Genomic DNA, 26,282 nt, shown 5'->3' with positions numbered 1-26,282 from the left:
TCCATGTCATGTTATGGTGGAAATGTGTTTCCTCTCAGTTCTCGTTCGCAATATGAATATGATATGAATGTATAACACTTTATTCGACTCACATGGCTGAACATCAAATGTATCGTTTGTAATTTGCCTCAGTATATGAGTGAATACGCGAAAGCCACATTACTGGAAAAACTACATTTTCTCGACACCTTGGTTAGTCAAGGACCCCTCTAGGGGCGGTGACAAAGCACTGTAGTCTTTTCTGGAGCTGTCAGCATGAAAGGACACGTTGGAAAACTACAGTACCCACAACGCACCATGTCAGCCTTCAATGACTACATTCTGCTGCTTATCCGGGGATGTCACACCGCTGCTATTTTCTCCTCACAGTCCCTCTCACTTTCAGCTTACAGTTCCAGTGGAGTGACACACGGGGCTTTTGCATAGATAGAACCAACATTAAGACAGCCCAAAATGGCAGAGCTTTGTACTGGGAGCCTGTCGTTGGGGGAACCTGTTTTTAATTATCAAGAACACGAGCTGAATGAGCGACTCAAACGGCTTTACCCGGCGGTAAACGAGGAAGAGACCCCTTTACCCCGATCATGGAGTCCCAAGGATAAATACAGCTACATTGGGCTGTCACAGAACAACCTGAGGGTCCATTACAAAGGTTAGAGATTTGGCTCAACATTGAACGGAATAATAACGCTAGTCACGCTGACAGTACGTTAGCTTGTGTTTGTCACGATGGTTATCTGTATTTGACGTTATAACAGTGGTCATTTCTCCAAGAACTGCCTTTCCCCCATTAGCCTTCCTTTGCCCATATAAATGCCCAAATTGGGAACTCGCTCAACTCGACAACTCATCTAATAACCATACCAAAATTCACCCTTCATCAAAACACACGGTTTCCTTTTTTTTCTTAATTTGTCACCAATGGCGTTGTTGTTGTTTCTTTTGCACTGACATGACAATTTATTTGACGCACTCTTGCAGTTTGTACTTCTGGGTCAAAGACACCATTTGTGGTGCGTATTGGGGATTCTGATGGCTTTTCGGAACTAGCTAATCGCTATCACTTATGCAAGCACTGTGGTTAGCCAAGTGGCTAACCATCGTTTCCAAATTGAGTTTTGACTTATAAATCACATGCTAGTAGGGAACTAGGATGACAGGATAAACAGGCCTCAAGATGGAAACGAACCATACGTGTTAACCTTTAACACGACAACACGGAGTGGATCACTTCTATGGGTTGGTTTTTCGTCACGAACTTAATTCCCGAACTAGAATAGCGATCTTGTTCTATAAAATGCGCAAATTGGCTTAACAGTATACCCGTGAGACAAACGGCCCAGTTCAGCTGAATCCGAACGGTGGCCCGATCACAACAACAATCTGATGCCTCCTCACGAGCAACCAGCTTGTTTTCAACAGCTGCTGCTACAGTGGAGGCCTCTGCGCATTCATAAGGCCATATGCACATGTCGACCCCAAATCCAGAAACTCCTTGTGCTACCCGAGTACAGTAATAATACCTTGACATACGAGTGCCCCAACATACGAGCAATTTGAGATCCGATTACAATTCTGAGCAAATATTTGCCTTGAGATACGAGCATACGAGACAGCCAGCTGGCCGAGAGACGTGAAAGGCTGCTTATGATTTCAGCGCACATTGCCTCATCTCCCTTGTGCAAAGATATCTACTGTTTTTTTTGCATTAATCAGTGGGGAATTAAGGTAAAAACAATGGGTCTAAAGCAAGCTGGTGCAATGAAGGGTAGTGCAAAGTAAAGGCGTATGATGACAATCGATATTAAGCACAAAAAATAAAAAAAAACATGGAGTGTACGCGTGACTGAGCTGGCCTGCTGAAATGTGTGGAAAAACAGGAAATTTGCCTCAAAAGCCACAGTGGAATACATTAACCTATTTGTCTTGGTTATAGCACAAGAAGGTTTAAATTTAGTGTAACTCATTTTCTGAACCGCTTTATCCTCATTAGGGTCGCGGGGGTTGCTGGAGCCAATCCCAGCTGTCTCCGGGCCAGAGGTAGGGGATACCCTGAATCGGTGGCCAGCCGATCGCAGGGCACGAGGAGACAGGGGCAATTTAGAGTGTCCAATCAGCCTACAATGCATGTTTATGGAATGTGGGAGGAAACCTGAGTACCAGAAGGAAACCCACGCAGGCCCGCGGAGAACATGGAAACTCCACACAGATGGACATGACCTGGATTTGAACCCATGACCCCAGAGCTGTGAGGCCCACACGCTAACCATTCGCTCCACTGTAATATTAAACCTTTTTTTGTGTAGGACTCTAAGTTAATTTAAGATACATTTAAAGTTTTTTATGTTACGAGCATATCTGTCAAGACTCTCGCCTTCCCTCTCCTCTCCGCCCACTATGCATTTTACTGAATAATGTCAATTATTAGTGTTAAACATTATAACCACTAGTTATTTGTTACTCTGTTAGTGGATGGTGAATTACAACCAATAAAAAATGTTTTCTTATTGTAGTATCTTGTTTTTTTTTTTTGTTTTTTTTAGAGGGTGGGAATGAATTAACTTGTTTTTAGTTCATTTCTATGGGGGATGTTGATTTGAGGTTAGAGTAAATCAACATACAAGCTCGGTCCCAAAATGCATTAAGCTCGTATCTCAAGGTATGACTGTATCATTCGACCATCCTGATGCCCAAAATGGTTCAGAGAGTTCTAAATAAAGGCTCAACTTTGGGTCGATATGCCAAGATGCTAGGTATCTAATTCAGCTGATAGTGAATCAATTCTAATTTTGATGTGCTGTATTTGACCCCTTTTCACAAGCTAGACATCTGGTGTGTCTTTCTGTTTGTGTATAGCAGTTAAAGGCCTTATATTTGCTCAAATCTAGGCTGACATGCAGAGATGGTTATAATCCACTGATTATATCATGCCGAATTTATTTGTTCCCTTTTGACCGAAGCTTGGGGTGATCTAGGGCTCCAGACTGCGAGCAATTACTTTGCAAGTCAATTTACATTATGTTCCCCTCACTTTTCTACTTTCACCCCTAAAATTTCAGGCTAGGGGCTATTGTGCTCCCAGAACAAAATGTTAGTCGCAAACCCTGATAAAAGTATTTTGACTTTGATTTTATTAGCAATATTTTTCATTTCATTTTGATCTGTATTTTCTCAACCCTTTTGAGCTGAGGTACACTTTTTACAGTGGAAAAAAATTTCAAGGCACACTGGCTGATCATCTTAACATTTAAAACTCTCACCTATATTAACAATGAAATATTTTTTTCTTAAAGCTTTGTCAACATTCATTCATTCATTTTCTGAACCGCTTTATCCTCACATGGGTGGAGGGGGTGCTGGAGCCTATCCCATCTGACTTTGGACATGAGGCGGTAGACACCCTGAATTGGTAGCCAGCCAATCGCAGGATATGTTGAGACATAACCAATCACTCTCACTTTTAGCAATTTAACAATTTAGAGGGGCCAACCAACCTACCATGCATGTCTTTGGAATGGGGGCAGAAACTGGAGTACCCAGAGGAAACCCACGGAGGCCCGGGGAGAAAATGCAAACTCCATGCAGGTGGGACGAATGGATTCGAACAGAACTGTGAGGTCCACGTGCCAGCCACACACCCGCTGGGTCACCCGCTTTATCACAGGAGAGAAAAAAAGTATTAAAATATGTAATTTTTCTCACTGGCCAAAAAGGAACAAAAAGAAAAGCACGTTTAATTATATAACTTATTCAGCCGTTGTCCTAATAGATTGATCCATGCTTTGCCCACACAAAATAATATTAGTGTTGGCAATGCTTTTCACTTTTTAAAATCCACTCAAAATTTTTGGTGATCAGTAAAATTTTCTATCATATCCTGCTGGAATTAAACTGGGCATTTTTCACAAACTAATCAATGCAAAAAAAAAAGTTTATTCCATCTTTACTCTTTGCTGATTATGGAATGAATGCTCCTTCATTGAAGTCGGGCTCTACACATTTCCACCTATTTCGTTTGGATAATAAAAATAAAAAGCTGAAGAAAAAGGGTTTCCAACCCAAAGAGAAGTCCTGATTTATATTCATGCACCTCTGTCCACATAATCTTAAATGATTTTTCTTTCACAGGGCATGGCAAAAATCACAAGGATGCAGCGTCCGTTCGAGCTACACATCCAATTCCTGCGGCCTGTGGAATCTACTATTTTGAAGTCAAAATTGTTAGTAAAGGTCGAGATGGGTAAGTCGACATAAAACAACAGTTAAAGCAACAGTTTTATCAACGCTTGTTTAATGCAGCAGAGCCTGCAGAACTGACTGTGAAGGCCTCAAGGCAGATTTCTAACCCTGGCAACAAATAATGGCTGAAATGTTATTGGTTAGATGCTTCAATATGAAACCACACTATTGGAATCAGCGCAACTAGGGGAAAATCAAAGAAAAGAAGCTGACAATTTGGAATTGTTTAATAAGTATTCATGGACAAAACATAATTAACATCGGTCTGTGATTCATATATTTTTTAGGTCATCAGAGAAGGCCTTGCAGGCCCTGACGATCCACCACTGGGTCTTTGACATTTTTTCCAAAATGTCCCTCTTATTGTCGCCTTCCTCATCGTATCCAACCTCAGTATCTGAATTTTATCTGCCACATGATAGAATCACAGTCTTTATAAAAAATATATATTTATATATAAAACGAAAATACCATGCTTTTCAACAGGTTTAATTGTCTAACAGGCCAAATACAGAAATGGACATTTAATCAAATCTTTTGAAGTTCTGTGGGAGTCAAAAGAGGAGGATTATGTCGATGTCAAGATTTGTACAGACATGAATGTGCCAAAGAAATGCAGGAAAAGCATTGATGGTAAAAGTATTTTTTCTTTTCTTGCAGGTATATGGGAATTGGCTTGTCTGCACAAGGGGTCAACATGAATAGACTCCCTGGTGAGTAACAAGTGACTGATGTTGCTTTAGACTTGCACAAGGGACTAAATATGGAAATTAGCCCTCAGCTACAATCTTACATATTGACAAATGTTCATTAACATGACTACGAATATGTTCATTAAGATGCACTGTCCTTATTAAGTGAATCAAAATTTTAAAGCTCTGTATTATTATTTAACTAACCCAATACAATCCTATTCACTATTCCTGCACTAACAAGAGTATTTATTAAGAAATAGCATTTAATATTAAATCAAATAGTGTACTGTACTTTGTTGTAATGATATTCGTATCCCACAATTTAGTATTTCGGCTAGTTGGCTATCTAATTGACCAAATCAGCTTCCATATAGACCAGTGTATCGATCCTCAATGCTGTAAGTGAGGTCAGGTGTGACGTGGCAAATTACTTGCCAAGAAGTCATACAATCTAATATTTCAACGGTAAAATTCTAATATTACAAGATTCAAATTGAAATAAGACGTAATAAATCCATATTGTCATGTTAAAAGATCAACATTGTTTTGTTGCTTATTTATAATGTTACATGTTTGGTTTCACGAGCAACAAAGTATGTGTGAACATAAAACTGCTTTTTGCGTGATATTCAGAGAGATTGCAATGAAGAACATTATTGAACGGAGTTTTCCCGTGCCCAGACGTCGGTACAAAAGAAGCCAAAGGAAAGATCCTTGGTGGTCCGATGCAGAATGTCACCTCGCTGGTTGGGGAAATAGCTTGAGCTAGTGCGTGCAGTCGAGAAGTCCCGTCTCAATGTAGTCGGGCTCATCTCTATGCACAGCTCGTCTTTGGTACCACTTCTCCCCAGTGGGGTTGGAAACTCATCCACATGGGAGTTTTTCACGGTGAGAGACACCGAGCAGAAGGCGTTTCAACTGCCACCTTGGACAGAGCTTCTCTAATGTCCGGGGACAGGTGTGGGAAATTGTGTCCAAGTGGACCATGGTTCGTGCCAGTATTGCCGAAGCAGACGAACGGAGCTGCGGCCGCAAGGCGGTCGTTGCCTGTCGTTTTCGCAATCTCAGAACCCAATGGTGGACACCGGCGGTAGGGCATGCCATCAAGCTGAAGGAGTCCTATTGGGGCGTTTTGGGCCAGCAGGACTCCGGAGGCAGCTGATGCAAACTGGTTGACCAAGCGGCATGCGTTTTTGGTGGTCTCTGACACAAAAACCTGGACATGGGAATAAATCGGTGAGGACATGGAGAATGATTTCCAGACCGGTTTAAGGACACATTGGGGACATTCTTGTCTCCCGGCTGACATGGGAATGCCTTGGGATCGATCCTTCTTTGAAGAACTGGATGAAGCGGCTGGGGAGAGGGAAGTCTGGGCCTTCCTCCTGAAGCTAATACCCTTGCGACCAGACCTTGGATAAGCGGAGGAAGATGAAGATTAAGAGATTGATGTAATCTTGGGATGATATAAATAAATAAAAATATATTATATTTATAAAAATAATTACTTATTTTACATCACATCAACCCCAACTATTTCACGGTTTGTGGACTTCTGGCAACATAAGGTGGCTATAAAAAATTATATGATAAAATACTTTTGTGTGTGTGTGTGTTGGTGTCGACTCACTTGGCACTGAGTTTGGAGGGAGGGCAGTTGAGGCGTGTCGCATTACCAAAAAAGGGCGCTGAATTGAAGAATGGCAGCAGGGACAAAATCAAAGCCCCAACTTAACTAGCAGCTGCAGGTCGTTTATGGGAGGCAAGGCTTGCGACATCACATACAAGATGCAGATGAGCCTGATGATTGTTAAACGAGGCAGATATGCTTGTTCGTAATAGGTGTGGCTATTGCGTTGAGCACATTGCTGTTTCGTGGTACAAATGAGGCACCTGAGCCTAAATAACCCGATTTTAAATTGGTTTCTTCATATCGGCCAGTCGGATAAAAAAAAAAAAAAAATGCCGTTACTGATATTTGTGAAATTGCCAAATATCGGGCCAACCGATAATTAGTCGATGTGTAATACGTGATATATACCATAGATGTAACGAAATATATACCATAGATGTAAAAGCAAGACCTTATTTAAATAAGACAGTAGAAAAGCATTATAAAAGGGATTTAATATCATTTTTTATTTGTATTTATTTTATTTATTAAATCCTAATATTAGTTCAACCTCAATATAACTCCAAATGCAGTATAGGCTTTACATCATGAATGTTGAAACTTGTAAAACCAAACAATGTCCGTTTTAAGGCAAAAATAAGCGAGAAAACAACTTTAATCTCCTATTACAATTTTCTCTTGTAAATTTTGTTTTTAATCTTGAAATGTTACAATGGATGACATCCTGGGAGATCATTTCCTGCTGCGCACCAGATCATCTCTTGCATAGGTTGGGAAACATTGAAATAAACAATCTAAAAAAAGAAACAAGATAAGATTGTGATATGACTTTTTTGCCACATCGACTACCCCGTTGCCTGGATTGAATAATACTATATGAATAGAATGTGCTTTATGCTGAGTCAACCAAAGTCTTCCCATAGTTATTCATGTCATCTGCTCAAAATCTTAAACTTAAACATTGCAAAATATATTACTAACCAACAAAAGGTCGCTGTCAGTTTTTTTGCAATATCTTTCAGCCCTAATCTGGAACCATGTGAACTGCTTAGTCAAGATCTGTTATGGGGTTGTCAGATGCAGTGGACACAAGGCAACTTGACCTTAAAAAGACTTGATTCCAATTTACCAAAGTTTGGAAACGGGTAGAAGTAAAGTGTGTTGGATTAATTCTGTGATACGTAACAAAGTGCGTGAACCCAAACATTAGTCATTAAAATACTGTGGTTACTGGAATTTAGATAAGCAGTAGCCCTGGTTGACTGCTGGACTCATCATTGTTCATTGTTTTATATTGAATGAACTGCTTGTTTGGTACTTCATATTTATAAATATAACTGTTCTGCACCCTCAATAAAGAGTGGTTCTACATACAAAATATCCAGGTTACGAAAAAAAAGCTTTGTACCATGATACGGATAAAATAATCCAAGTTGCAAAACCAATCATTCCCCGAGTGTAAGTACACTTTTTTTTTATTTTTTATAAATTGTCGATGTAGGGTTGCTTTTCAACTGGGTATGTACCAACATCTTGCTGGCCTGCAATTGGCTAGTAGGTATCTGCGTCTCCATGAACTGACTTAGCGCACTGCAGGTGCACATTGGAGCAGGCCGAGTGGTGAATTGACCGCAGTGTACGACCGGACACTGCCGCCAGTCCGAACCCAAAAACGGGCTGTTCTAGGCGGACACGACAGCCGTCCTAGTGCGGGTGGCTCCCACCAAAAGCCCTCATACCGGGCACTCATCTTTATCCGGGACCATGGTAGAATACCTCCGGCTGGTGGGGATTAGTGCTCCTTCAACCCTCGTTCTTAAAGCAATTGTTTCTTGAGTTTTCCTAAGTGTTTGACATCATTTTAAATTGTTGTGTACGTCCATGTGCGTATGTTTACTCACAATTCCACCTCCAAAATGTCTTTTTAATTCTTATTCTAATGGCTTACTAATTCATGTTCTTATCTTTTTTCCTCTTTTATTGCATGCATACATACCCACATTTGCATACATATTTCATCCAAAATTGGCATACTTAGACAATCATAATTTAATGTAAAACATGTCTCTATTTAAAAAAAAAAAGTGACCAGGGGGCTCGGCGGCAGAGATGTTAGCATGTCAGCCTCACAGTTCTGGGGTCCTAGGTTCAAATCCAGGTCGATCCACTTGTTTGAAGTTTACATTTTTTCCGTGGGCCTGTGTGGGTTCTCTTTGGGTACTCGGTTTCCTCCCACATTCCCAAGACATGCATGGTAGGCTGTTTGGATACTCTAAATTGCTCCTAAGAATGAGTGTGAGCATAAGTGGTTGTCTTTTTCCTCGTTCCCTGCAATCACCTGCCACCAATTCAGTGTGTACGCAGCTTTGTGCCCGAAAGTCAGTTGGGATAGGCTCCAGCATCCCCGCGACCCTTGTGAGGATAAAGCGGTTCAAAAAATGAAACAAGTTACTAAACCACTTTTGGAACTACTTAATGTCTTGAGTGGTGGAACCACTGTATTTGTAGACTTACATTTCTTCCGGTTTTGTTGCCCATCCAAGCGAAGGAATATATCTTTGCATGTGTGTCCCATAATAGTACAACGTTCTATCCTGCTGACCTCTATGTCTGATCCTGCTGTGGAGACCTGCCCATTTCATTAGCATGTTGGAACAGTGAGCCTCGGTTTAGAGGCAATATCCCTGTCAGCAGATTAATCTAATACCTCTCAATACAGAGACCACACAGATACACATGCATCTTTTACAAATTATTAAAAAGTATATAAAAGTTAAGAGGACACCCCTAAATTGAACAATATACCTTTAACCTCCTAAAACTCAAAACACTTGCAAGGCATTCATTTTTATTTTCTCTTTGATATTCAGGCTAATTGGGGCTGATGAGTGTAAAGACAAAGAAGTTTGATTTCTACATTTGTATACCTTCAATGTAGAACCACAAAGTGCTAAACTTGCCGGGTTGCACTGAGATTAAATGGATGTGAATGCACTGTAATAAAGAGCCAAATCTAACGTCGAGACGATTGTCAGGGTTTATTGTATTAGAAAACACTGCATTAGTCACCGAATTAACTAAAATAATATAATCCATTCATTCATTTTCTGTCCCCGTTATCTTCTCAAGGGTGGTTAGCCCTTGGTGGTTAGCCAATTAATGGGCACAAGGAGACTGACAACTGTTCATGCTTACACTCATACCTAGCAGCAATTTAGAGTGTTCTATCAGCCTAGCATGGATGTTTTTGTGATGTGGGAGGAAAGCGAAGAAACTCTTATACATAGTTTAAGTGAACACTTGTTTTTGTTTGGGCATCACTGTCCATTTATTGAAAAAATGTATGTAAGTAATAAAAATTGATAAAGTTCTTGAACTGGGAAACATCCATGCAAGATTCTTTTAAACATGCCCAGCTTTCAAGGCAATCCTTTGTGCAGTTATTTCAGGAAATTGCAAGGCAGCTGCATTTTGCCAACTGGAAGGGAGTAGAAGTGTAGCCACTTTTTTTTATTATTACCACAAATAACGTTTGAAAATCGTTTCAGAGGTTAGTCGATAAGTGAACTGTGCAAGGTGACATTTCAAAATATTAAAGAATCATTATTTTAATTTTAATTTTTTAACACCTTGGGTATATACCTACATATAGCAAAGCCTTGGATATACACCACATGGTTTATGTATACAGCCCATGTTGTTGGATTTATCTATAATTTAACAGTCTATAAAAGTCGTTCTCAATTGTAATTCTAATGTATTTGTTGTATTTGAAAACCAGCAACTTGCAATCCTTTTCACTCCCTCTATGTGTTAACCTCTTCTGAGGTCTGCTTTCTTTGGTGTTGTTCCTAATGACCGTAACTAACCTTATTTCTCTCAAGAGCCTCCATGTATATTGCAGCACTATGAAGATATGCAGTGCATTCCTAAGAATTCCATGCAATACGAATAGTCTTTATTGGACAAATAAGCTAGAAAGATAGATAGAGCCACTCTGTTACAACAAAACAGGCCACTAAAGTTACAACATAACATAGTACAAAAAGCCATTTAGCAGTGCAAGAGTTTTTATAGTGTATACGTGTTAATGTATGACATCTGTCCAAGTGATCCAGGTTTGACCAAAATTGCAAAATGTTCAGCAATTATTCAATTGTTATGACTTCGGAAAACGATTATCGTAATGCAATGCAAAGTGTATGTGGTTGGTGGAAAATTGGCAATGATTGAAGGGCGGCCGTGGTGGAGTTGGTAGCTTGAGTTGTCCTGGACCCAGAGTGTCAGCGATTTCATTACTACCTACTACTCCCCACTTTCAGCATGCCCTTGGGCTAGGCGCTGAGCCCTAAATTTCTTCCAGTGAGTTGGTAGCACATTGCATGGGAGAAGCCACATTCAGTGGTGTTTAAACGTCTGCGTGAATGGATAAATTTGGGGCTAATGTGAAGCGCTTCAAATACACGTTAAAAGTGTGAGGATGAAGGTGCTATTTAGCTGCCCTTATTAATAGTCAACATCAGGCTTGAATCAGCAAATATGTTTCTCAAATCTACACAAATTCCAGATTTTGTTGAAAATTACAATATTTTATACAATACTCTCAAGACTGACAACATTTTTTCACATGGCTTGAAAGTATTAACTAATCCTAATCCTTGATCCATTTCAGGATGGGACAAGCACTCGTATGGTTACCATGGAGATGACGGTCACTCCTTCTGCTCCTCCGGAACAGGCCAACCATACGGTCCAACATTCACAACGGGTGACGTGATTGGCTGCTGTGTTAACCTCATCAACAACACCTGCTTTTACACTAAAAATGGCATTAGTTTAGGTCAGTAAAAATGTTTCCATATGCACTGTTGAAGCCAGATATTTATATACACTGTTCAAAAGCACATTTAATTATTATGTCTGACTGTCCTAAATCCATTCACACAATTTTTTTTTCTAAGTCAGTCACGATTTGGTTAAATGCCATAATAATGAGAGAGAATGTTAAGAGAATTTTGTATTATTTTCTTCAAAGACAAATGTTTACATGTGTTTCAAGTTAGGGGATTAGGGTTAGTAGAATGAGATTCATTTTTCACAGAATGAGATAACTTGGAACATTTTGGGGAGGTTTCCACAAGCTTCTAACAGGACTGGCCTATTTTCTTTGACAGAACTGGTGAACTTGGGTGGGATTTGTTAGTCGTTTGCGTTGTATCATTGTTCATCTGGAAGACCTAAATGGCCCTTGAAAAAAAATCCTTAAGCCCCTATTTAACCATTTAGTTAGTGTCCATTATAATGCCCCATTTGCTACCAACGTTTAGCTTCCTGGCTTATGTCTTAAAATGTTCCCATAATATATAATGTTCCTTATTCATGATGCCGTCTAGTCTGTGAAGACCTCCTGTTCCTACAGTAACAAAACAACCCCAATACATTATGCTGCCACCTTCTTTCTTTATAGTTGATATTGTGTTGATTCGATCTACAAGCTTCCTCCTTTTTGCTCCAGATATAAGATATATTGTTCATTATGGCCAAACAGCTCCACTTTACTTTTGTCCTAACACAGGAAATATTTCCGGAAGTTAAGATATTTGTTTCAGTCTTTTTGCAAACTAATCTGTCCTTTTTATGTTTCTTTAGGAATAGTGGCTTCATTCTTGGTGAGTGGCCTTTAAGACCACGCTAATATGCTCTGCATTCAGTAGAACTTTTATTTGTAAATAATAACTGCTACCAGCTTCATTCAGCATATTTCCAAGGCCTTGAGCTTTTATTTTGGGGTGGTTTTGCAGATTAGGACCAAAACATGGTTATTTTTGGGACATAGATCCTGTCTTCTTTTTGAAAGTCGTGATGACTACACCTAAATGTTTATGGCTGTGTATAGTTGGGTGTAACACCGCACCTTGAACCATCTGGAAATTACACCACAGATGAGCTAGAATTTTGGAGCTCCGCAATTCTCTCTGCTTTCCCAGATGAGTTGGTTTGAACTTTTTCCCTTTTGTTTCAAACACCCTAGCAGAATATTTGAGACGTGGCCTTAAATACATACCCTGATGTGCAGTCAGTTGACTCATATGTTACCAGTTGACCTACTAGGAGTTTCCAAATCTGGACTTCCCCATGTTTTTTTGAGGACAGAACGCTCTTTGCATATGATAACGTTTTATCTCAAAGAAAATAGGAATTTCTCTCCCATTGTTGCGGTATTTAACAAAATTAAATCATTTGTATAATTTATATGTATGTTCTGGCTTCAACTGCACAATAATACTGTATAAAAAATATTACTGTCATCATATTGATTGCTTGGAATATTTGTGTATTGAAATGTTTTTTTTCTTAATTTTTTTACCTTACAGGTGTGGCGTTCACAGACCTTCCTGTAAGTATTTTGTTGTAGCAATGCAATATGTTCAACTTAAAGGATTTGAGTTTTACATTACTTAGAGCGGAAAAATCTTAGAGGTCGTTTTAGGCTGTTAAATCAATTACAAACGGAGCCATTAAGGTCCTGGATTTCGTTCCATGCAATATGGCACCCAGAGTTTGACCAATGAAGTTTCTGCTGCAACGACCATCCCCTTACTGAAAATGTCCTTCATTAAGAAGGAAGGAAAACTTGGACCCGGTTGGTGTTGTATAAAATTGGTTTGACGCCAGTCATTTAGAAGGAAACAGCGCTTTATATTATTGAAAATGCAAAAAATCTGAAAACTTAGAGTGGAAATTTTGACAACTGTCCAAACAATTGTTGCCATCGAAATGGTTGAAATTGGTATGAACTCCCTGCAGCAATGGTTACCTAATTTAGGATTTGACCACTTGCCTTTGCCCATTGGTATGTTTAACATAGGTCAAAATGTGTTCTCCTGCACGGTTACTGGCGGTGCCCATCTCTGCACTGTCATCCGCTAGCAATGGGTAATGGAACAAGTAATGAAGCAAGATTGGCTACGAGCTCAGGCTTTTCACTCACTATTGCAAAAATTACCACAGGAGTTTGGTTACACACTCATAGTTTAACTCGTGCTAATCAAAAAGAGATTAGTTTTATACATACTTGTGAACCGTTACACACCTAGAAGTTAGGGTTGCAAGATTGGAAAGAGTCTCCAGCCTTACATGGGCAACACGATTTTCTCAAAAGTGGCCTTCATTTTATTAACCTGCCCAATGTAGTTCACTCAATCCACTCAATCTGGCACTGTGTCCAATACAAAAGGAGTATATGCGCCCAAATCAATTTTTTTTGGGTCCTGCTACCAACACACTGAATAGCCATCCATACATACAGATTTCCCCTGACAAAAAAAGTAGCAACCCTCTTTTTGCTTCAGACCATATCCACATAAACGCAGCCTGAGAGGTGCAATGATTAATAAACTGATGTATTATCATGTGAACCAATAAATACCTTAGAAAATAAAAATATATCAGTGAATTTCTGCAATCCAAAAGTAAATATTTTCAGCTTTGGTACTCTTGAAAGCAGACAGATTATTAGTAGAAAGGTTTACTGTATCTGTACATGTGACAGTAGATTAAAATTGATAGATTATCTTGGTGTTTAACGCTGCCACTCTTCTTTTGACCTAGCCTAACTTATACCCGACTGTGGGGCTTCAAACTCCAGGCGAGATTGTTGATGCAAACTTTGGACAGCAGCCATTTGTCTTCGATATTGAGGACTACATGAGTGAATGGAGAGCTAAAATCCATGGAATGATTGCTCGCTTCCCAATAGGAGAAAGGCTAGGGGATTGGCAGGCTGTCCTGCAGAAGTAAGTTTTGTACTATGACTCCCTCCCCCCCACACACAAGCACACACAAAGATTATAACAGTTTAGCTGTTTTTTTTTTCAATTTTTTGTGCAATTATAGCGTAATTTCTCTTTTTAAATCCAGTATGGTGTCCAGCTACTTGGTTCATCATGGATACTATGCCACTGCCACTGCATTTGCCAGAGCTACAGAAACCATGATACAAGAAGACCAGACATCTATCAAGAACAGGCAGAGTAAGTGGATAAACCAAACGTGCACATAAACAAATTGGTTGGACCTCACAGACAATTAACTAAAGTGTTGTAATTGAAGTATCGGAGCCTCTCAGGTTTCAATGAAGCAAGCACTTAAATTACAAGTTAGGGTGGGGATGCAGAATACATTTAATTCTACTTGATTTTTTTTTCCTCTATAAAGCTTACTGTACAGTCATACCTCGACCTACAAGTGCCCCGACATACGAGTAATTTGAGATAGGAGTAAAATTTTGGACAAATATTTATCTTGAGGTACGAGACAAATTTTGATATACTTGCATACAGTTAGATGCGAGAGGTTGCTCATAAGAACATCATGGGCACTGTCTTTCTGGTCGCAACTCCCTCGTGTAATGTCTCTACGAGCACTGGGCGGAGCCTTGTATTTTTTTCATTGTTTTTTCCCATTAGTCATTGCGAATGGCATACATACTATTTCTCGTTGGCAAGTGGTCGTGCGTTATCCTATTGTGGGGACATTTGTGTGCATCATTCTGGGAATACTTTGAAGGGAAGACAAAAGCAAATAACCCTCGATGGGCTGCATCTGAAAGTCAGGATGGAGGCGGGGCAAATAGAGGCAAACTGGGAGAACAAAGGTATCAAAATTAGAATTAAGTTTAGTGTTAGGTTAGAATAGACTTATTTTTGTGTGTCTGCATCGTAATCCAAGTTCGTATAAATGTGTTTATGTTGTGTTACGAGTGTGTTGCTGTGCAACCATCCCCCCAATGTCTTTCTCCCTTTCTCTTCCCCCCTCTGTGAAATCGATCTAATTTTAGTACTATTAAACACATTTCAGTACTAATAAACCACTAGTGTTACTTTGTCAATAGGTGGCAAAATGGAACAAACAAATGTTTTTCCAATCCAATATCCTGTTATTGGTGGGTTTTTTTTTTTTCAGATGGTTGGAACAAATTTATTTATTTTTTGTTCACTCTTATGGGAAACGTTGATTTGAGTTGAGTAAATCGACATACGAGCTCAGTCCCGGAGTGGATTAAGCTTGTATGTCGAGGTACCACTATACATAGTTTTTGACTCCATGCACATTTAGCAAATAGAGATTTCCACAATAACTATGCAAGGTTAAAGTAAAGCACTAATGGTGTGGAAGTGGATACTAGATGTGCTGAAAATGGACATGCATTTGGTCACAAAGGCTTATAGAAGATGTATTTGTGGGGAATATTAGGACATACATGATAGGCTAAACAAAGTAACATCTATTTTCCACATACTGATGAGCAGAAGTTGGCACTTGAGCTGCGTGTGGTTTGAGCACAGTCAGACATTTCGGAGACCTGACTGGCCCAACCTATCTTTCCTTGTTTTTAAACCTTAATACTGTTGCCAAGCAAGTTTTTATTTTTTACAATTTTATAGGCTTGTTAGCACTCATTTCTTTGGTGTGTCAAATTGTTTATTGTTTATTGTTTTGAAGACAATTGAGCAAAAATGATTTGACTTCAGAAGCAGCCTGGAAATCTAAGGAATGCTACCTTGTTTCTGTTTAACTGGCACAGTGCTTTATTAAAATTGAATTAGTGACCTTTTTCTTTTGAACAGGAATACAGAAGTTGGTGTTGGAAGGACGTGTGGGCGAAGCCATAGAAGCCACGCAACAACTTTATCCGGGTCTTTTAGAACACAATCCAAACCTTCTGTTTATGTTGAAGTAAGTGTTATGTTTTAAAGCTTGGTGTTTATTGTTAAGTCAGTGAAATAAATACGCACATTTTTATAGGTGTCGTCAGTTTGTGGAAATGGTGAATGGGACAGACAGCGAAGTACGTTGCTTGACCATACGTTCCCCTAAATCTCAGGGAAGTTACCCTGCTTCTCCCAATCTTAGCCCTCGGCAGGGGGCTGGAAATTCACACTTGCACACTGGAGGCATGTTTGTTTTTAGAACTTTTTTCAAAATCATCAAGAATGGTCTTTAACATCACAAAGATTAGTCAATGCATCTCCTTCCTTCCTCCAGGTGTTGACAGCCCAACATGCAGTAATGGGGTGACTCCCTCCAAAAAATCAAAGAGCCACAGCAATGTTGTTAGCAGCAACATGAAGTACCCAAGCACGTCCTCCTCTGCCTCCTCATCCACTTCCTCTTCTCCTTCATCTATTAACTACTCTGAGTCTAATTCTTCTGACTCCACCAAGAGCCAGCCACACAGTAACAACAGCAACCAAGAAACCAGGTAGGGATAGCATGGTTTGATCTAGTGTCAAGTAACTCTTATTCTTATAACATAATCTACATCAGTGTTTCCCAACCACTGTGAGCAAAAAGGTCAGGTGTGCTGTGAGAAATTGCAAAAAAGTCATACGATGTAATATTCAGAGAGAAAAATGAATATAACAAGATTAAAACTGAACTATGAAAAGGTTAAAATCCAAATATGAATGTTAAATTACAGATTATACTATTACAAGATTCAAATTGTGAAACAGTCATTTTGTTGCTTATTTTTCTCTAACATGAATCGTAAGTTGTTTGGTTTCTGGGGCATCAACTTTTGGCAACATAAAGTCTGTATGGTCAAAACATTTTTGTTGCATAATATTTGGAGATTTAAATAATATTTGGAAAAAAATCATAAAATGATCTGATTACAAACATTACATCACTTGGACCAGAAGTTGTTCAAGTTCTGCAGACATCAACTTTTGGTGATGTTAGGTCAGTGTGCAAAAAATTTGATTTTGGAATCATTTTGTAGGTTTATGTGATTCCTGCTGATAAAACTTTGATCAGAATGACTATTCTTATTACATGCGACATATTTTTTAAATTTAAAAGACAAATCCGATGGTGGTGTCCCTTGAGATTGTTTCCAATGCAAAAAGTGTGCCTTAGCTCAAAAAAGGCTGGGAAACACTGATCTACATAATTGAGGTATTAGGATCTGACAGGCAGCTCGGCCTGCATACCCCATGTACTTTGTGATCATGCAGAACTTGGAATACCAGCTTCCACCAGCCTTGCTGTGTGGTTGTATAATATAAATGTATTAATCCTTCATCTAAATATTTTTTTAATAAGTCACCTTATGCTGGAAAATAGCATAACCTACCGCTTTATGAATGACTTGATATGAGCTATTACGCTCTTTGGATGGTGTAATGGTAATTCCTAAATCGTGCTTTTATTAAGTCCTTACAGTTTTCCATCAGCTAGCTGTACGGGACTCATTTAGGACAATTTTTTTTTGTTGTTTTGTTTTTAAATCTGTCTATGCCTCAGTGCACAAACAAAAAATGATATACCAATGGATATATTTTCAGACTTAAACCTCTGCACGACTACTCATTAGTGGGGCTGATCCATGAATCTCTATAAATGCTTATTCTCTTGGATTTTGGCCTTGCAATGTAGACCGACCAGCATTTGTGTGATATGAAAGCGCTCTAAGCAATCAAGAGGAGAGCCACGATGCTTGTAACAGGCTTGAGTGACATGTCCTATTTAAAACAGACTGAAAGTACTTAATGCAGCTTAAATCCATTCAAAATTCCACCCATGTGTTCAGATTCATTTGTTTATATACAACTCCTGGCAAAAAACATGCAATCACTTGTCTTAGAGCAGCAGTAGAGAACCTATGGCTCGTTTGATGTGTGCATATGGCTCTCCGCTAACCTGAAAGCGATAATGTGGAATCCAGTTGTGAAAAAGCAGAGTCCCTAACGCACTAATAAGAGCGCCACGTTGGCACCGTGGTTGCCGACAACTTCTTGCGGCGCTTTTTAAAATGAGGCCTTTCGGGGTGTATTCTCATTGATTAGTAACAGCATAACTTTATGTCAAAATAATTCAGACTTTTTGTACTTAAAAAGAGGTGAAATAACTAAAAAAGGCACACATTTTCATATAATTTGACTTTTATTTTTGCTCTCAAGGAATACCGTCCAAAAATATGAATTATTTATGGCTCTCTCTATCATAAAGGTTCCGATCCCTGTCTTATAGAGTAGAGGCCCGGGTTCAATTCCCTCTCATGGGTTTGATCCGAAAGGGTATGTGATGTTTTATCCCAAATCTAACACGCAAATCCACCGTATTTCCTGTGGCGACCTCTGAGGGAATAAGTCAAAAGGGATGGATGGCTAGATGAAAGGACAGATCAATCATTGTGGTGGGATGTTCATCACGTTTTTTTTTAATTCTGTAGGATAAAAACCTTATTATTGACACTCATTAAATTCAATCAAACAGCAATGTCCTGGCTTTAGGAAAAACATATAGGAAGTTTTTAGTGATTTCTTCTTTAGACCAGGCAATTGGGAAAATGATGGAATCGCTCAATTTTGAGAAGAAAAAAAATTAATGGAACCAGTCAGTAAAATGTAATTCCAAAACCTAACAACAGCATCAAATTGAATCAGCTCGTTCGTCCACAGTTAAAAAGGAGTGATTAGTTTGGTTAGTTTTGTTTCACCAAATTGACAGTCTTGAATCATGGCTCCAACATGGGTGATCACAATTGAAACAAAAGAAAGGATTGTCAAATTTCATCAATATAAATCATGCACAGTTATGAAATATGTTGGTTGCTAACTGTCCACCGCTGTAGGTATAGTCAAACTGTGCTTTGTGACAAGAGAATAGGTGACTATACTAACGCCCAGCAGTAAACCACCTGTCTTTGTGTTTGGATATAGTGACAGTGAGATGGAGATTGAAGCCGAGCACTACACTAATGGGGTTGTTGAGGGCTCGTCTGCTCGTATCATGAATGGCACATATAAACACGAAGAGATACTTCAGCCGGATGACAACAGCATTGGTAATGGTGTCACAGGTAAACACACACCACACATATACAAATATACACGTATACACATACACATATACACAAACACATACACATATACACATATACACTTATACACATACACATATACACATATACACATACACATATACACATACACATATACACATACACATACATATACACACATACATATACACATACACATATACACATATACACATACACATATACACATACACATATATACATATACACATACACATATACACATACACATATACACATACACATATACACATACACATAAACATATACACATATACACATACACATATATACATATATGTATATGTATATATATTGATTTGTGATCAATGCTCTCGTTTGAAAAAAAATATTGAAATTTTGCATTCCTATTGCGTTAAAGTTTCATTTGCATAGCGTCCCAACGGTTTTGTAATCCGATTTTTTTTTTTGTATTACAGCTTTTTGTTCTGTTGCAAATTGCTCGTTTTCCCAGTTTTCCGGGTAAACAGTCATTATGTTTTGTTGTCTGTCACCAGGAGAAGAAAGTTATAGAAATGGTCGACAACTTTGTGGAGGCAACCAAGCAGCCACAGAACGGATGATTCAATTTGGACGAGAGCTACAAGCACTAAATGAAAAGCTGTGCCGCGAGTATGGCAAGAACACGACACACAAGAAGATGTTACAGGTAAATGTATGCACACATCATTTTTCCTACAAACCTTCTCTTGCCTCCGTTAATAACTTTGCTACATCTAAAGCTGATTGGACACTCTAAATTGCCCCTAGGTATGGGTGTGAGTGTGCATGGTTGTCCATCTCATTGTGCCCTGCAATTGGCTGGCCACCGATTCAGGTTGTCCCCTGCCTCTGGCCTGGAGACAGCAACCCCAATGAGGATAAGGCGGTTCAGAAAATGAGATGAGATGAATTATGAGTAGCTAATTTAGAATGTACCCATAGTAAATTTTAGTTTAAAACCAAATTTTAACTTAAACAACAGTTTTTCTTCCAAATTAGAGTTTTTTTTATTACTAGTAACTACTTACCATATGGCGGCCCTTTGGGAGGTTCGAGCAGCAGTTTACTAAGGGACAATGTTATTTCAAACACTAATTTCTTATTTGATCATTTATTTTTCACACTTTTGTTTGTGCTGCCCTCAAGTGGGCACGATTTTGATTCATATAAATGACAGGAAGCTTTTTTCCCCCCTTTTAAAAAAAATAAGTGGATATTTTTCCTTTGATAAGATGATCTGTGTTGCATAACATTATTTTTGAGGTTATACCCTGTGTGCAGGATGCATTCAGCCTCTTAGCGTACTCTGATCCATGGAACTGCCCTGTTGGTCAGCAGTTAGACCCCACACAGAGAGAGTCTCTCTGCTCTGCACTCAACAGCGCCATACTCGGTAATACAAAAACACACACACTTACACTGAAAAATGCTTCATTTCTCTTCATCTGTCTCCGTGCGTGCCTATAGGGAATATTAGATTGAACGTCTGCTGCCATCAGTGACAGCCAATGAGTTAAGATACACAAGGTTACAAGAGATGTATTAAAAAAAATCAACTGAAAATAATTACAATTTCCTTTGCAAACCACATATGTGCCACACTGTTTTTATAGCTCCCTCCAGTTATTAAAATTTTGCTTTACATTTTATGTTTTTAATTACATTTATTGTACTCACAATTCTTATTTTTTATTGTTTGTGGGTTATTTTTTTATTATTATTTGTCACTATTTAAGTAACCACATTATTAAAATCAATAAACTCTTTTTTCTCCCTCAAAATTATCTATTTATTTATTTTTATTGCAAAATACAACTGCAGAACAGCAAAAATTTAACTGGATGTGAAAAGGGGGTCACAAAGTATTGCCTCGTGGGCTGCAATTCGCCCCCAGGTCGGTAGTTTGGGACTCCTGATTCTATATAATGAAAGAAAAACATTTAAGGAAAAAAATCATTATCATTAAAATAAAGGCTTTTATTTCAGATGATGATTTTTGACTTGAATTCATTCTCATTTTTCTAGAGTCCCAAAATCTCCCTAAGCAGCCTCCTCTGGTCTTAGCACTGGGCCAGGCTACCGAGTGTGTACAGCTTATGGCTCGCGTCAGATCTGGGTCTTGCTCTTTTGCCAGAGTGGACAACTTTTTGCTTTAGCCCTTCTGTAGGTAGGTATAGACAAGACAATACAAGTATATACGTTTTTTTCTTCTCGATAATACATATAATAGCTGTCTTCCCACAGGTTTCCATCAAGTTGCACTGAGGGGGGAAAAAGAGAGAGGGGTGATCAACAGGTGTTTATCTTAGCTGCGGAGAAGAAAGCATGCGTGTGATTAGTGGATTTGGCCGCCTGTCAGAAGCGGAAACGACGGCCCGCACAGAAAAAGCAGAGAGAAGAGTAGGAAAGAAAGCTTCCTTTTTAATTTAGTATTATCAAATAAATGTGTGACGCTATTTAAATATTAATTATACTTCTGTTTATCTAGCCTTTTTTTCACATTCTAGTGCTCATCTCCTATGAACACAAGTTTTCTTTTTTTTTCTTCTTTTCATCGGTGGATCTCAATCCATTACAATAGGTTTTCTACATATTTTTTGAGCTATACCATATCTTGTGCCACACTGCCCACAACCCAGTTACCATGGTGACCTTCACAATATTTGGTCGTTATTTCAAGTACCCCCAAAATAATATGTCGGACAAGTATCCTTTTCACAGTGCAGTGCAAATCTGAACACTTTGAATTGATTGATCGCTTTTTTATGTTTCTCAAAGATCTAGATTGATGCAGAAAACACAGATCTGAGAATTATATTATATTCAAGCCATGTCAATTCTAGAGCAGCAGTTTACCAAGGGACAGTGTTATTTCAAACATTTATATTAGTTTTATGCTTTTTTTCCCCTCTACATCCTATCCAGACTGATGACAAAGCTTAAAGAAAAAAAATGTCAGCATAAACTGCTTTACGGAAATTTCATATAGTATCACCATTACTAGCCTTAGTCAAAAAATGTCGTGTGAAGCGACACTTATTAATTTTAAAAAAGCTTTCTTTTTCCAGTACCCATTTGCCCAAAAAACCATTTATTGACAACTCAGTTTCTTATTGTATAGCCGAAGTTGCATTTATTTGATTCAGTTGACAAAGTCTGGCAATTTAAGTTGTCATCTATAACCAATGTATTAATCCTTCAACAGTGTTGTGATCATTTTTTTACACTTTAAGTCACACTTAAAACAAAAAGAATAAGTGCAGATGAAGCGTGGCTGAAAGAAATACATTTTATATTTACTATTGAATACATATAGTTTTTTAATCTTATAATTCTTCATCTTGGGGGGGTGTTCTGTTTTCATTTCATTCAAAATGGAAGTATAATTGAACTTGATGTTTGTTTATTATAGTAATATCAGCATTATCAACTACAACATGAAGCATCTTCCTGATTTTTCTTGGATTTGACAGTGATATAACCCGGTCAAATCACCAGATATGGATTCCACATGAAACAAGACAATTGGAGTATGTCATCAAAAACAGGATTTCAGGTTTAATTTTGCTTGGTCCAACGTGTTTGATGAAAAACATTATCAAGATTAAGTCTGCTTCTGAGCTTTAACATAGTATGCTTGTTACACAAACATAACTTGTGGTTCATCCATAAAGGGAGCATGGGCCACAATGTTGCTGAAGGTTAATGCCAGGTTCTCCTCAATCCCTCGCCTAGACATGAATGATTGGATGCAAATTTTTTAGTTCGGCCTTTGTCAAAAAAACAGTGCACAATTTACTCCTATTGTGATATAATTTCTTGTTTTATGTTTTAGCATAACATTAATAAAGTAACCCCTCTCCCCACCCCTTTTTCTTTTAAGTTTAAAGAATTACTGTCTCCTTAGCATGACTTTAAAAATCTATTAAAAAGGAAAAAAAAAAGTTAAATTGGAAAAAAAAGATGTACTGGAAATGTGTTAAAATAAATATTGTATTCTGTTTTGAAAGAATTATTTTTATTAAAATACACCCATGAGCATATGACGGAGTTGAATTTTTGTATTTTTCTTTTGCAGTTGGACCTACGATACAATGTGATTAAAAAAAATGTTAACTACTATATTCTCCTTTCCATAGAGCCTGCTGAATCCCAATATCGGCCACAAGAGGGCAGCATTGAATTGATTAAAACGGTACATTTCTAGCGTCCTAATCACTCACCACCGCCTGCATACTTGTAATGTAATGATGCATTTACATTTCTACCTACTAGGTTCTAAAAGCACTTTGACCCTGTTTCCTGCTTTTCCTATTAATGTCCCAGCCTCAGAGGTAATTTGGGGTTAATGGAACAAGGTCACCAGAGTGGGGAATTACAGTAGTAATGTTTACACATATATGAGGTTGAATATATACTGAAACCTTTGTTTGAATGTTGTTTGAACTTGCGTATAAATGTGAAATTACTTTTAAAAAATCCAAATTATGAATGTGAAATTACTTAGTAAAAACCCAAATTATATTAAGTAAAAAAAATGTTAATAAATATAACCTTCCCAGCATACAATTAAAACTATTACTACTACAGTAGTAATGTTTACAAGTATATGAGGTTGAATATATACTGAAACCTTTGTTTGAATGTGAATTTGCTCAACATCTAATTGTGTTTAGGACACTGCATACCCAAACTTGTATGCTTTGTGTTGCATTTACCAGAAAGGCATTGTCTTTGCTTCAATTCAGAAAAGTTCCCACTTATATTTGAAGGTGGGATTAGTCATGTAGAAGTTGTTAAGAATTCAAAAAGGATGAGGAAATGCATGTTAATTTTAAATCATTTCCACAAAATAAGCTTTTCTAAAGATACAGAGAACATGTCATAAATGTATGTGGCAAGTTGTTTTACAGTGGCAATCCACTGACATTTGTAAGTTGCACTTAACTTAATTTTTGCTACGGGCAATGTAGGCGACCGCCCAGGCCGCATTCTTTCCAGGGACACACTACGGCCCTCAGAAGACTTTTTCCAATTAAATTGCCTGTTGTCGAGACTTATCCCTAATTTTCACATCAAGTTAGTGGTGTGGACCCTCTGTTTTGAAGTGGAGTTTGCCCCCTAAAGTATCACTGCGTCTAGTCTAAAATACACAATATTTGGTTTCGCAATGTAGCGTATTATTTTTGTCTCAGACTAATAGCTCACGTTTCATAGTTCTGAAGTTGAGGGTTCAATCCCCAGTGGGTTCCGACCTTCCCGTAAAGCAAGGGTTGGTTCGCGGGCCGCCTTAGTGTCAACTCGATTTCATGTGGGTCGGACCATTTTCGATATAATATTAAGATTTTTTCTTAAATAAATGGATTAAAAGAACTAGATTAAAATCCCTAAATAATCAGTTTTTTTATCGATCTAAAACAATGTTTATTTGGGCTATTTTTTATATATTTTTAGATTTTACAAAATTATTTTTGAACTAAAAAAAAGAAAAAATGATAAAAAAATTACATTTAAGAGGGCGAAAATCAGGAAATTTAATATAAACATCTATACTCTTCATTTTAATTTGATCCTAAAACAAAGTCGGCACTCATGATTTACTTTCCCGGGCCACACAAAATGATGCGGCGGGCCAGATTTGGCCCCCGGGCCGCCACTTTGGCACGTGCCGTCTAGACTACAGTCTTCATGTTCCCCCCGTGTCTGCGTCGGTCTCCTCCCACACTCTGTTAACATCCATGTTAGGCTGGTTGAACACTGAATTGCCCCTAGGTATGAGTGTGAGCATGTGTGAATGGTTGTTTGTTTCATTGTGCCCTGCAGATGGCTGACAATCACTTCAGAGTTCCACCACCTGCTGCACACAGTAGCTTGGAGGGATGAGCTCCAGCACTCCCGCGATCCTTGTGAGCATCAAAAAGCCATGGCTTCCAAGAGTGTTGACAATAATCGGCTGTGAGTAATGGTGAGTTGACACCCTAATATTCACTTGTCATTGTTAGTCCAAGCACAAAGACCTAAATATCAATGTGACTATGATGCCTTTTTGCATGAATAACAACTCTAAAATGGATAGGCATTAATGGAAATGCAGCTACCTAGTGGAAATGTGCAATGCAATGTAATTTAAAACATTGATTTTTGAAATATTTAAAAAAAAAATACATGTATGGCTCAAAAACGTCAGAATCTGCAATTGTTAACACATTATCTCTTAAGAACAATGTTCCAAATAAAATGAACACATGATTTACATAAAAATAAATATATGTAATCACCAATTTTACTCATTGGCTGACAATGGCATAGCAAGGCATTCAAACCATTTTGAATGGGAGGGATGAATAAAAATTCATTTACGCCTCCCAGTTAAAACGGAATGGAAATCGAGTGCCGTCGATGGCACTGGAAAGTGAGGATTTACAGCCATTATAACCAGTTTGTGAATTGGAGGTTGTACGCTGTCAGTAGCATGCAATGAGTTTAATTGTCTTTTTATTCATTTTAATATCATTAATTTTATTAATATTCATTCATTCATCTATACCGCTCATCCTCAAAAGGGTTGTTAACCCAGCTGACTTCGGGTGAAAGCTGGACTGGAAATATTCTGAATGGCTGTCCACTGTAGCGGCCACTGTCTGGATTGGACGTCTAATGCTGTCAATGGTACTGAGAGATGAGTGTTCACAGCCGCTCCCTGATTTAAATGAATTGGAGGATTATCGCCCTCCATGGCATGCAACAAGTTAAATCCCCCCCAAAAAATAACATTTTGGGCTGTAACCCTCATGTATTTGTGTTTGCATTCATTTTAGTTGAA

At 38.3% G+C, this 26,282-nt stretch overlaps 1 protein-coding gene across 1 annotated transcript; it reads left to right on the top strand.

Moving 5' to 3' along the window:
* Nucleotides 1-259: 259 nt before the first annotated feature.
* On the top strand, nt 260-23,502 carry ranbp10 (RAN binding protein 10). Its single transcript, XM_077710547.1, has 15 exons — nt 260-652; nt 4,129-4,240; nt 4,900-4,952; nt 11,240-11,407; nt 12,942-12,964; nt 14,179-14,363; nt 14,488-14,600; nt 16,197-16,305; nt 16,375-16,523; nt 16,615-16,831; nt 19,296-19,435; nt 19,975-20,126; nt 20,741-20,852; nt 21,485-21,626; nt 21,704-23,502. Exons 1-14 carry the CDS (start codon nt 454-456, stop codon nt 21,613-21,615), a joined length of 1,863 nt encoding a protein of 620 aa, XP_077566673.1. The 5' UTR covers nt 260-453; the 3' UTR covers nt 21,616-21,626; nt 21,704-23,502.
* The last annotated feature ends 2,780 nt before the right edge of the window (nt 23,503-26,282 follow it).

Source organism: Stigmatopora nigra, chromosome 2 (assembly GCF_051989575.1).
Source record: "Stigmatopora nigra isolate UIUO_SnigA chromosome 2, RoL_Snig_1.1, whole genome shotgun sequence".
In the NCBI taxonomy this organism is placed as follows: Eukaryota; Metazoa; Chordata; class Actinopteri; order Syngnathiformes; family Syngnathidae; genus Stigmatopora; species Stigmatopora nigra.
This window is presented reverse-complemented; position numbering and strand designations above follow the sequence as displayed.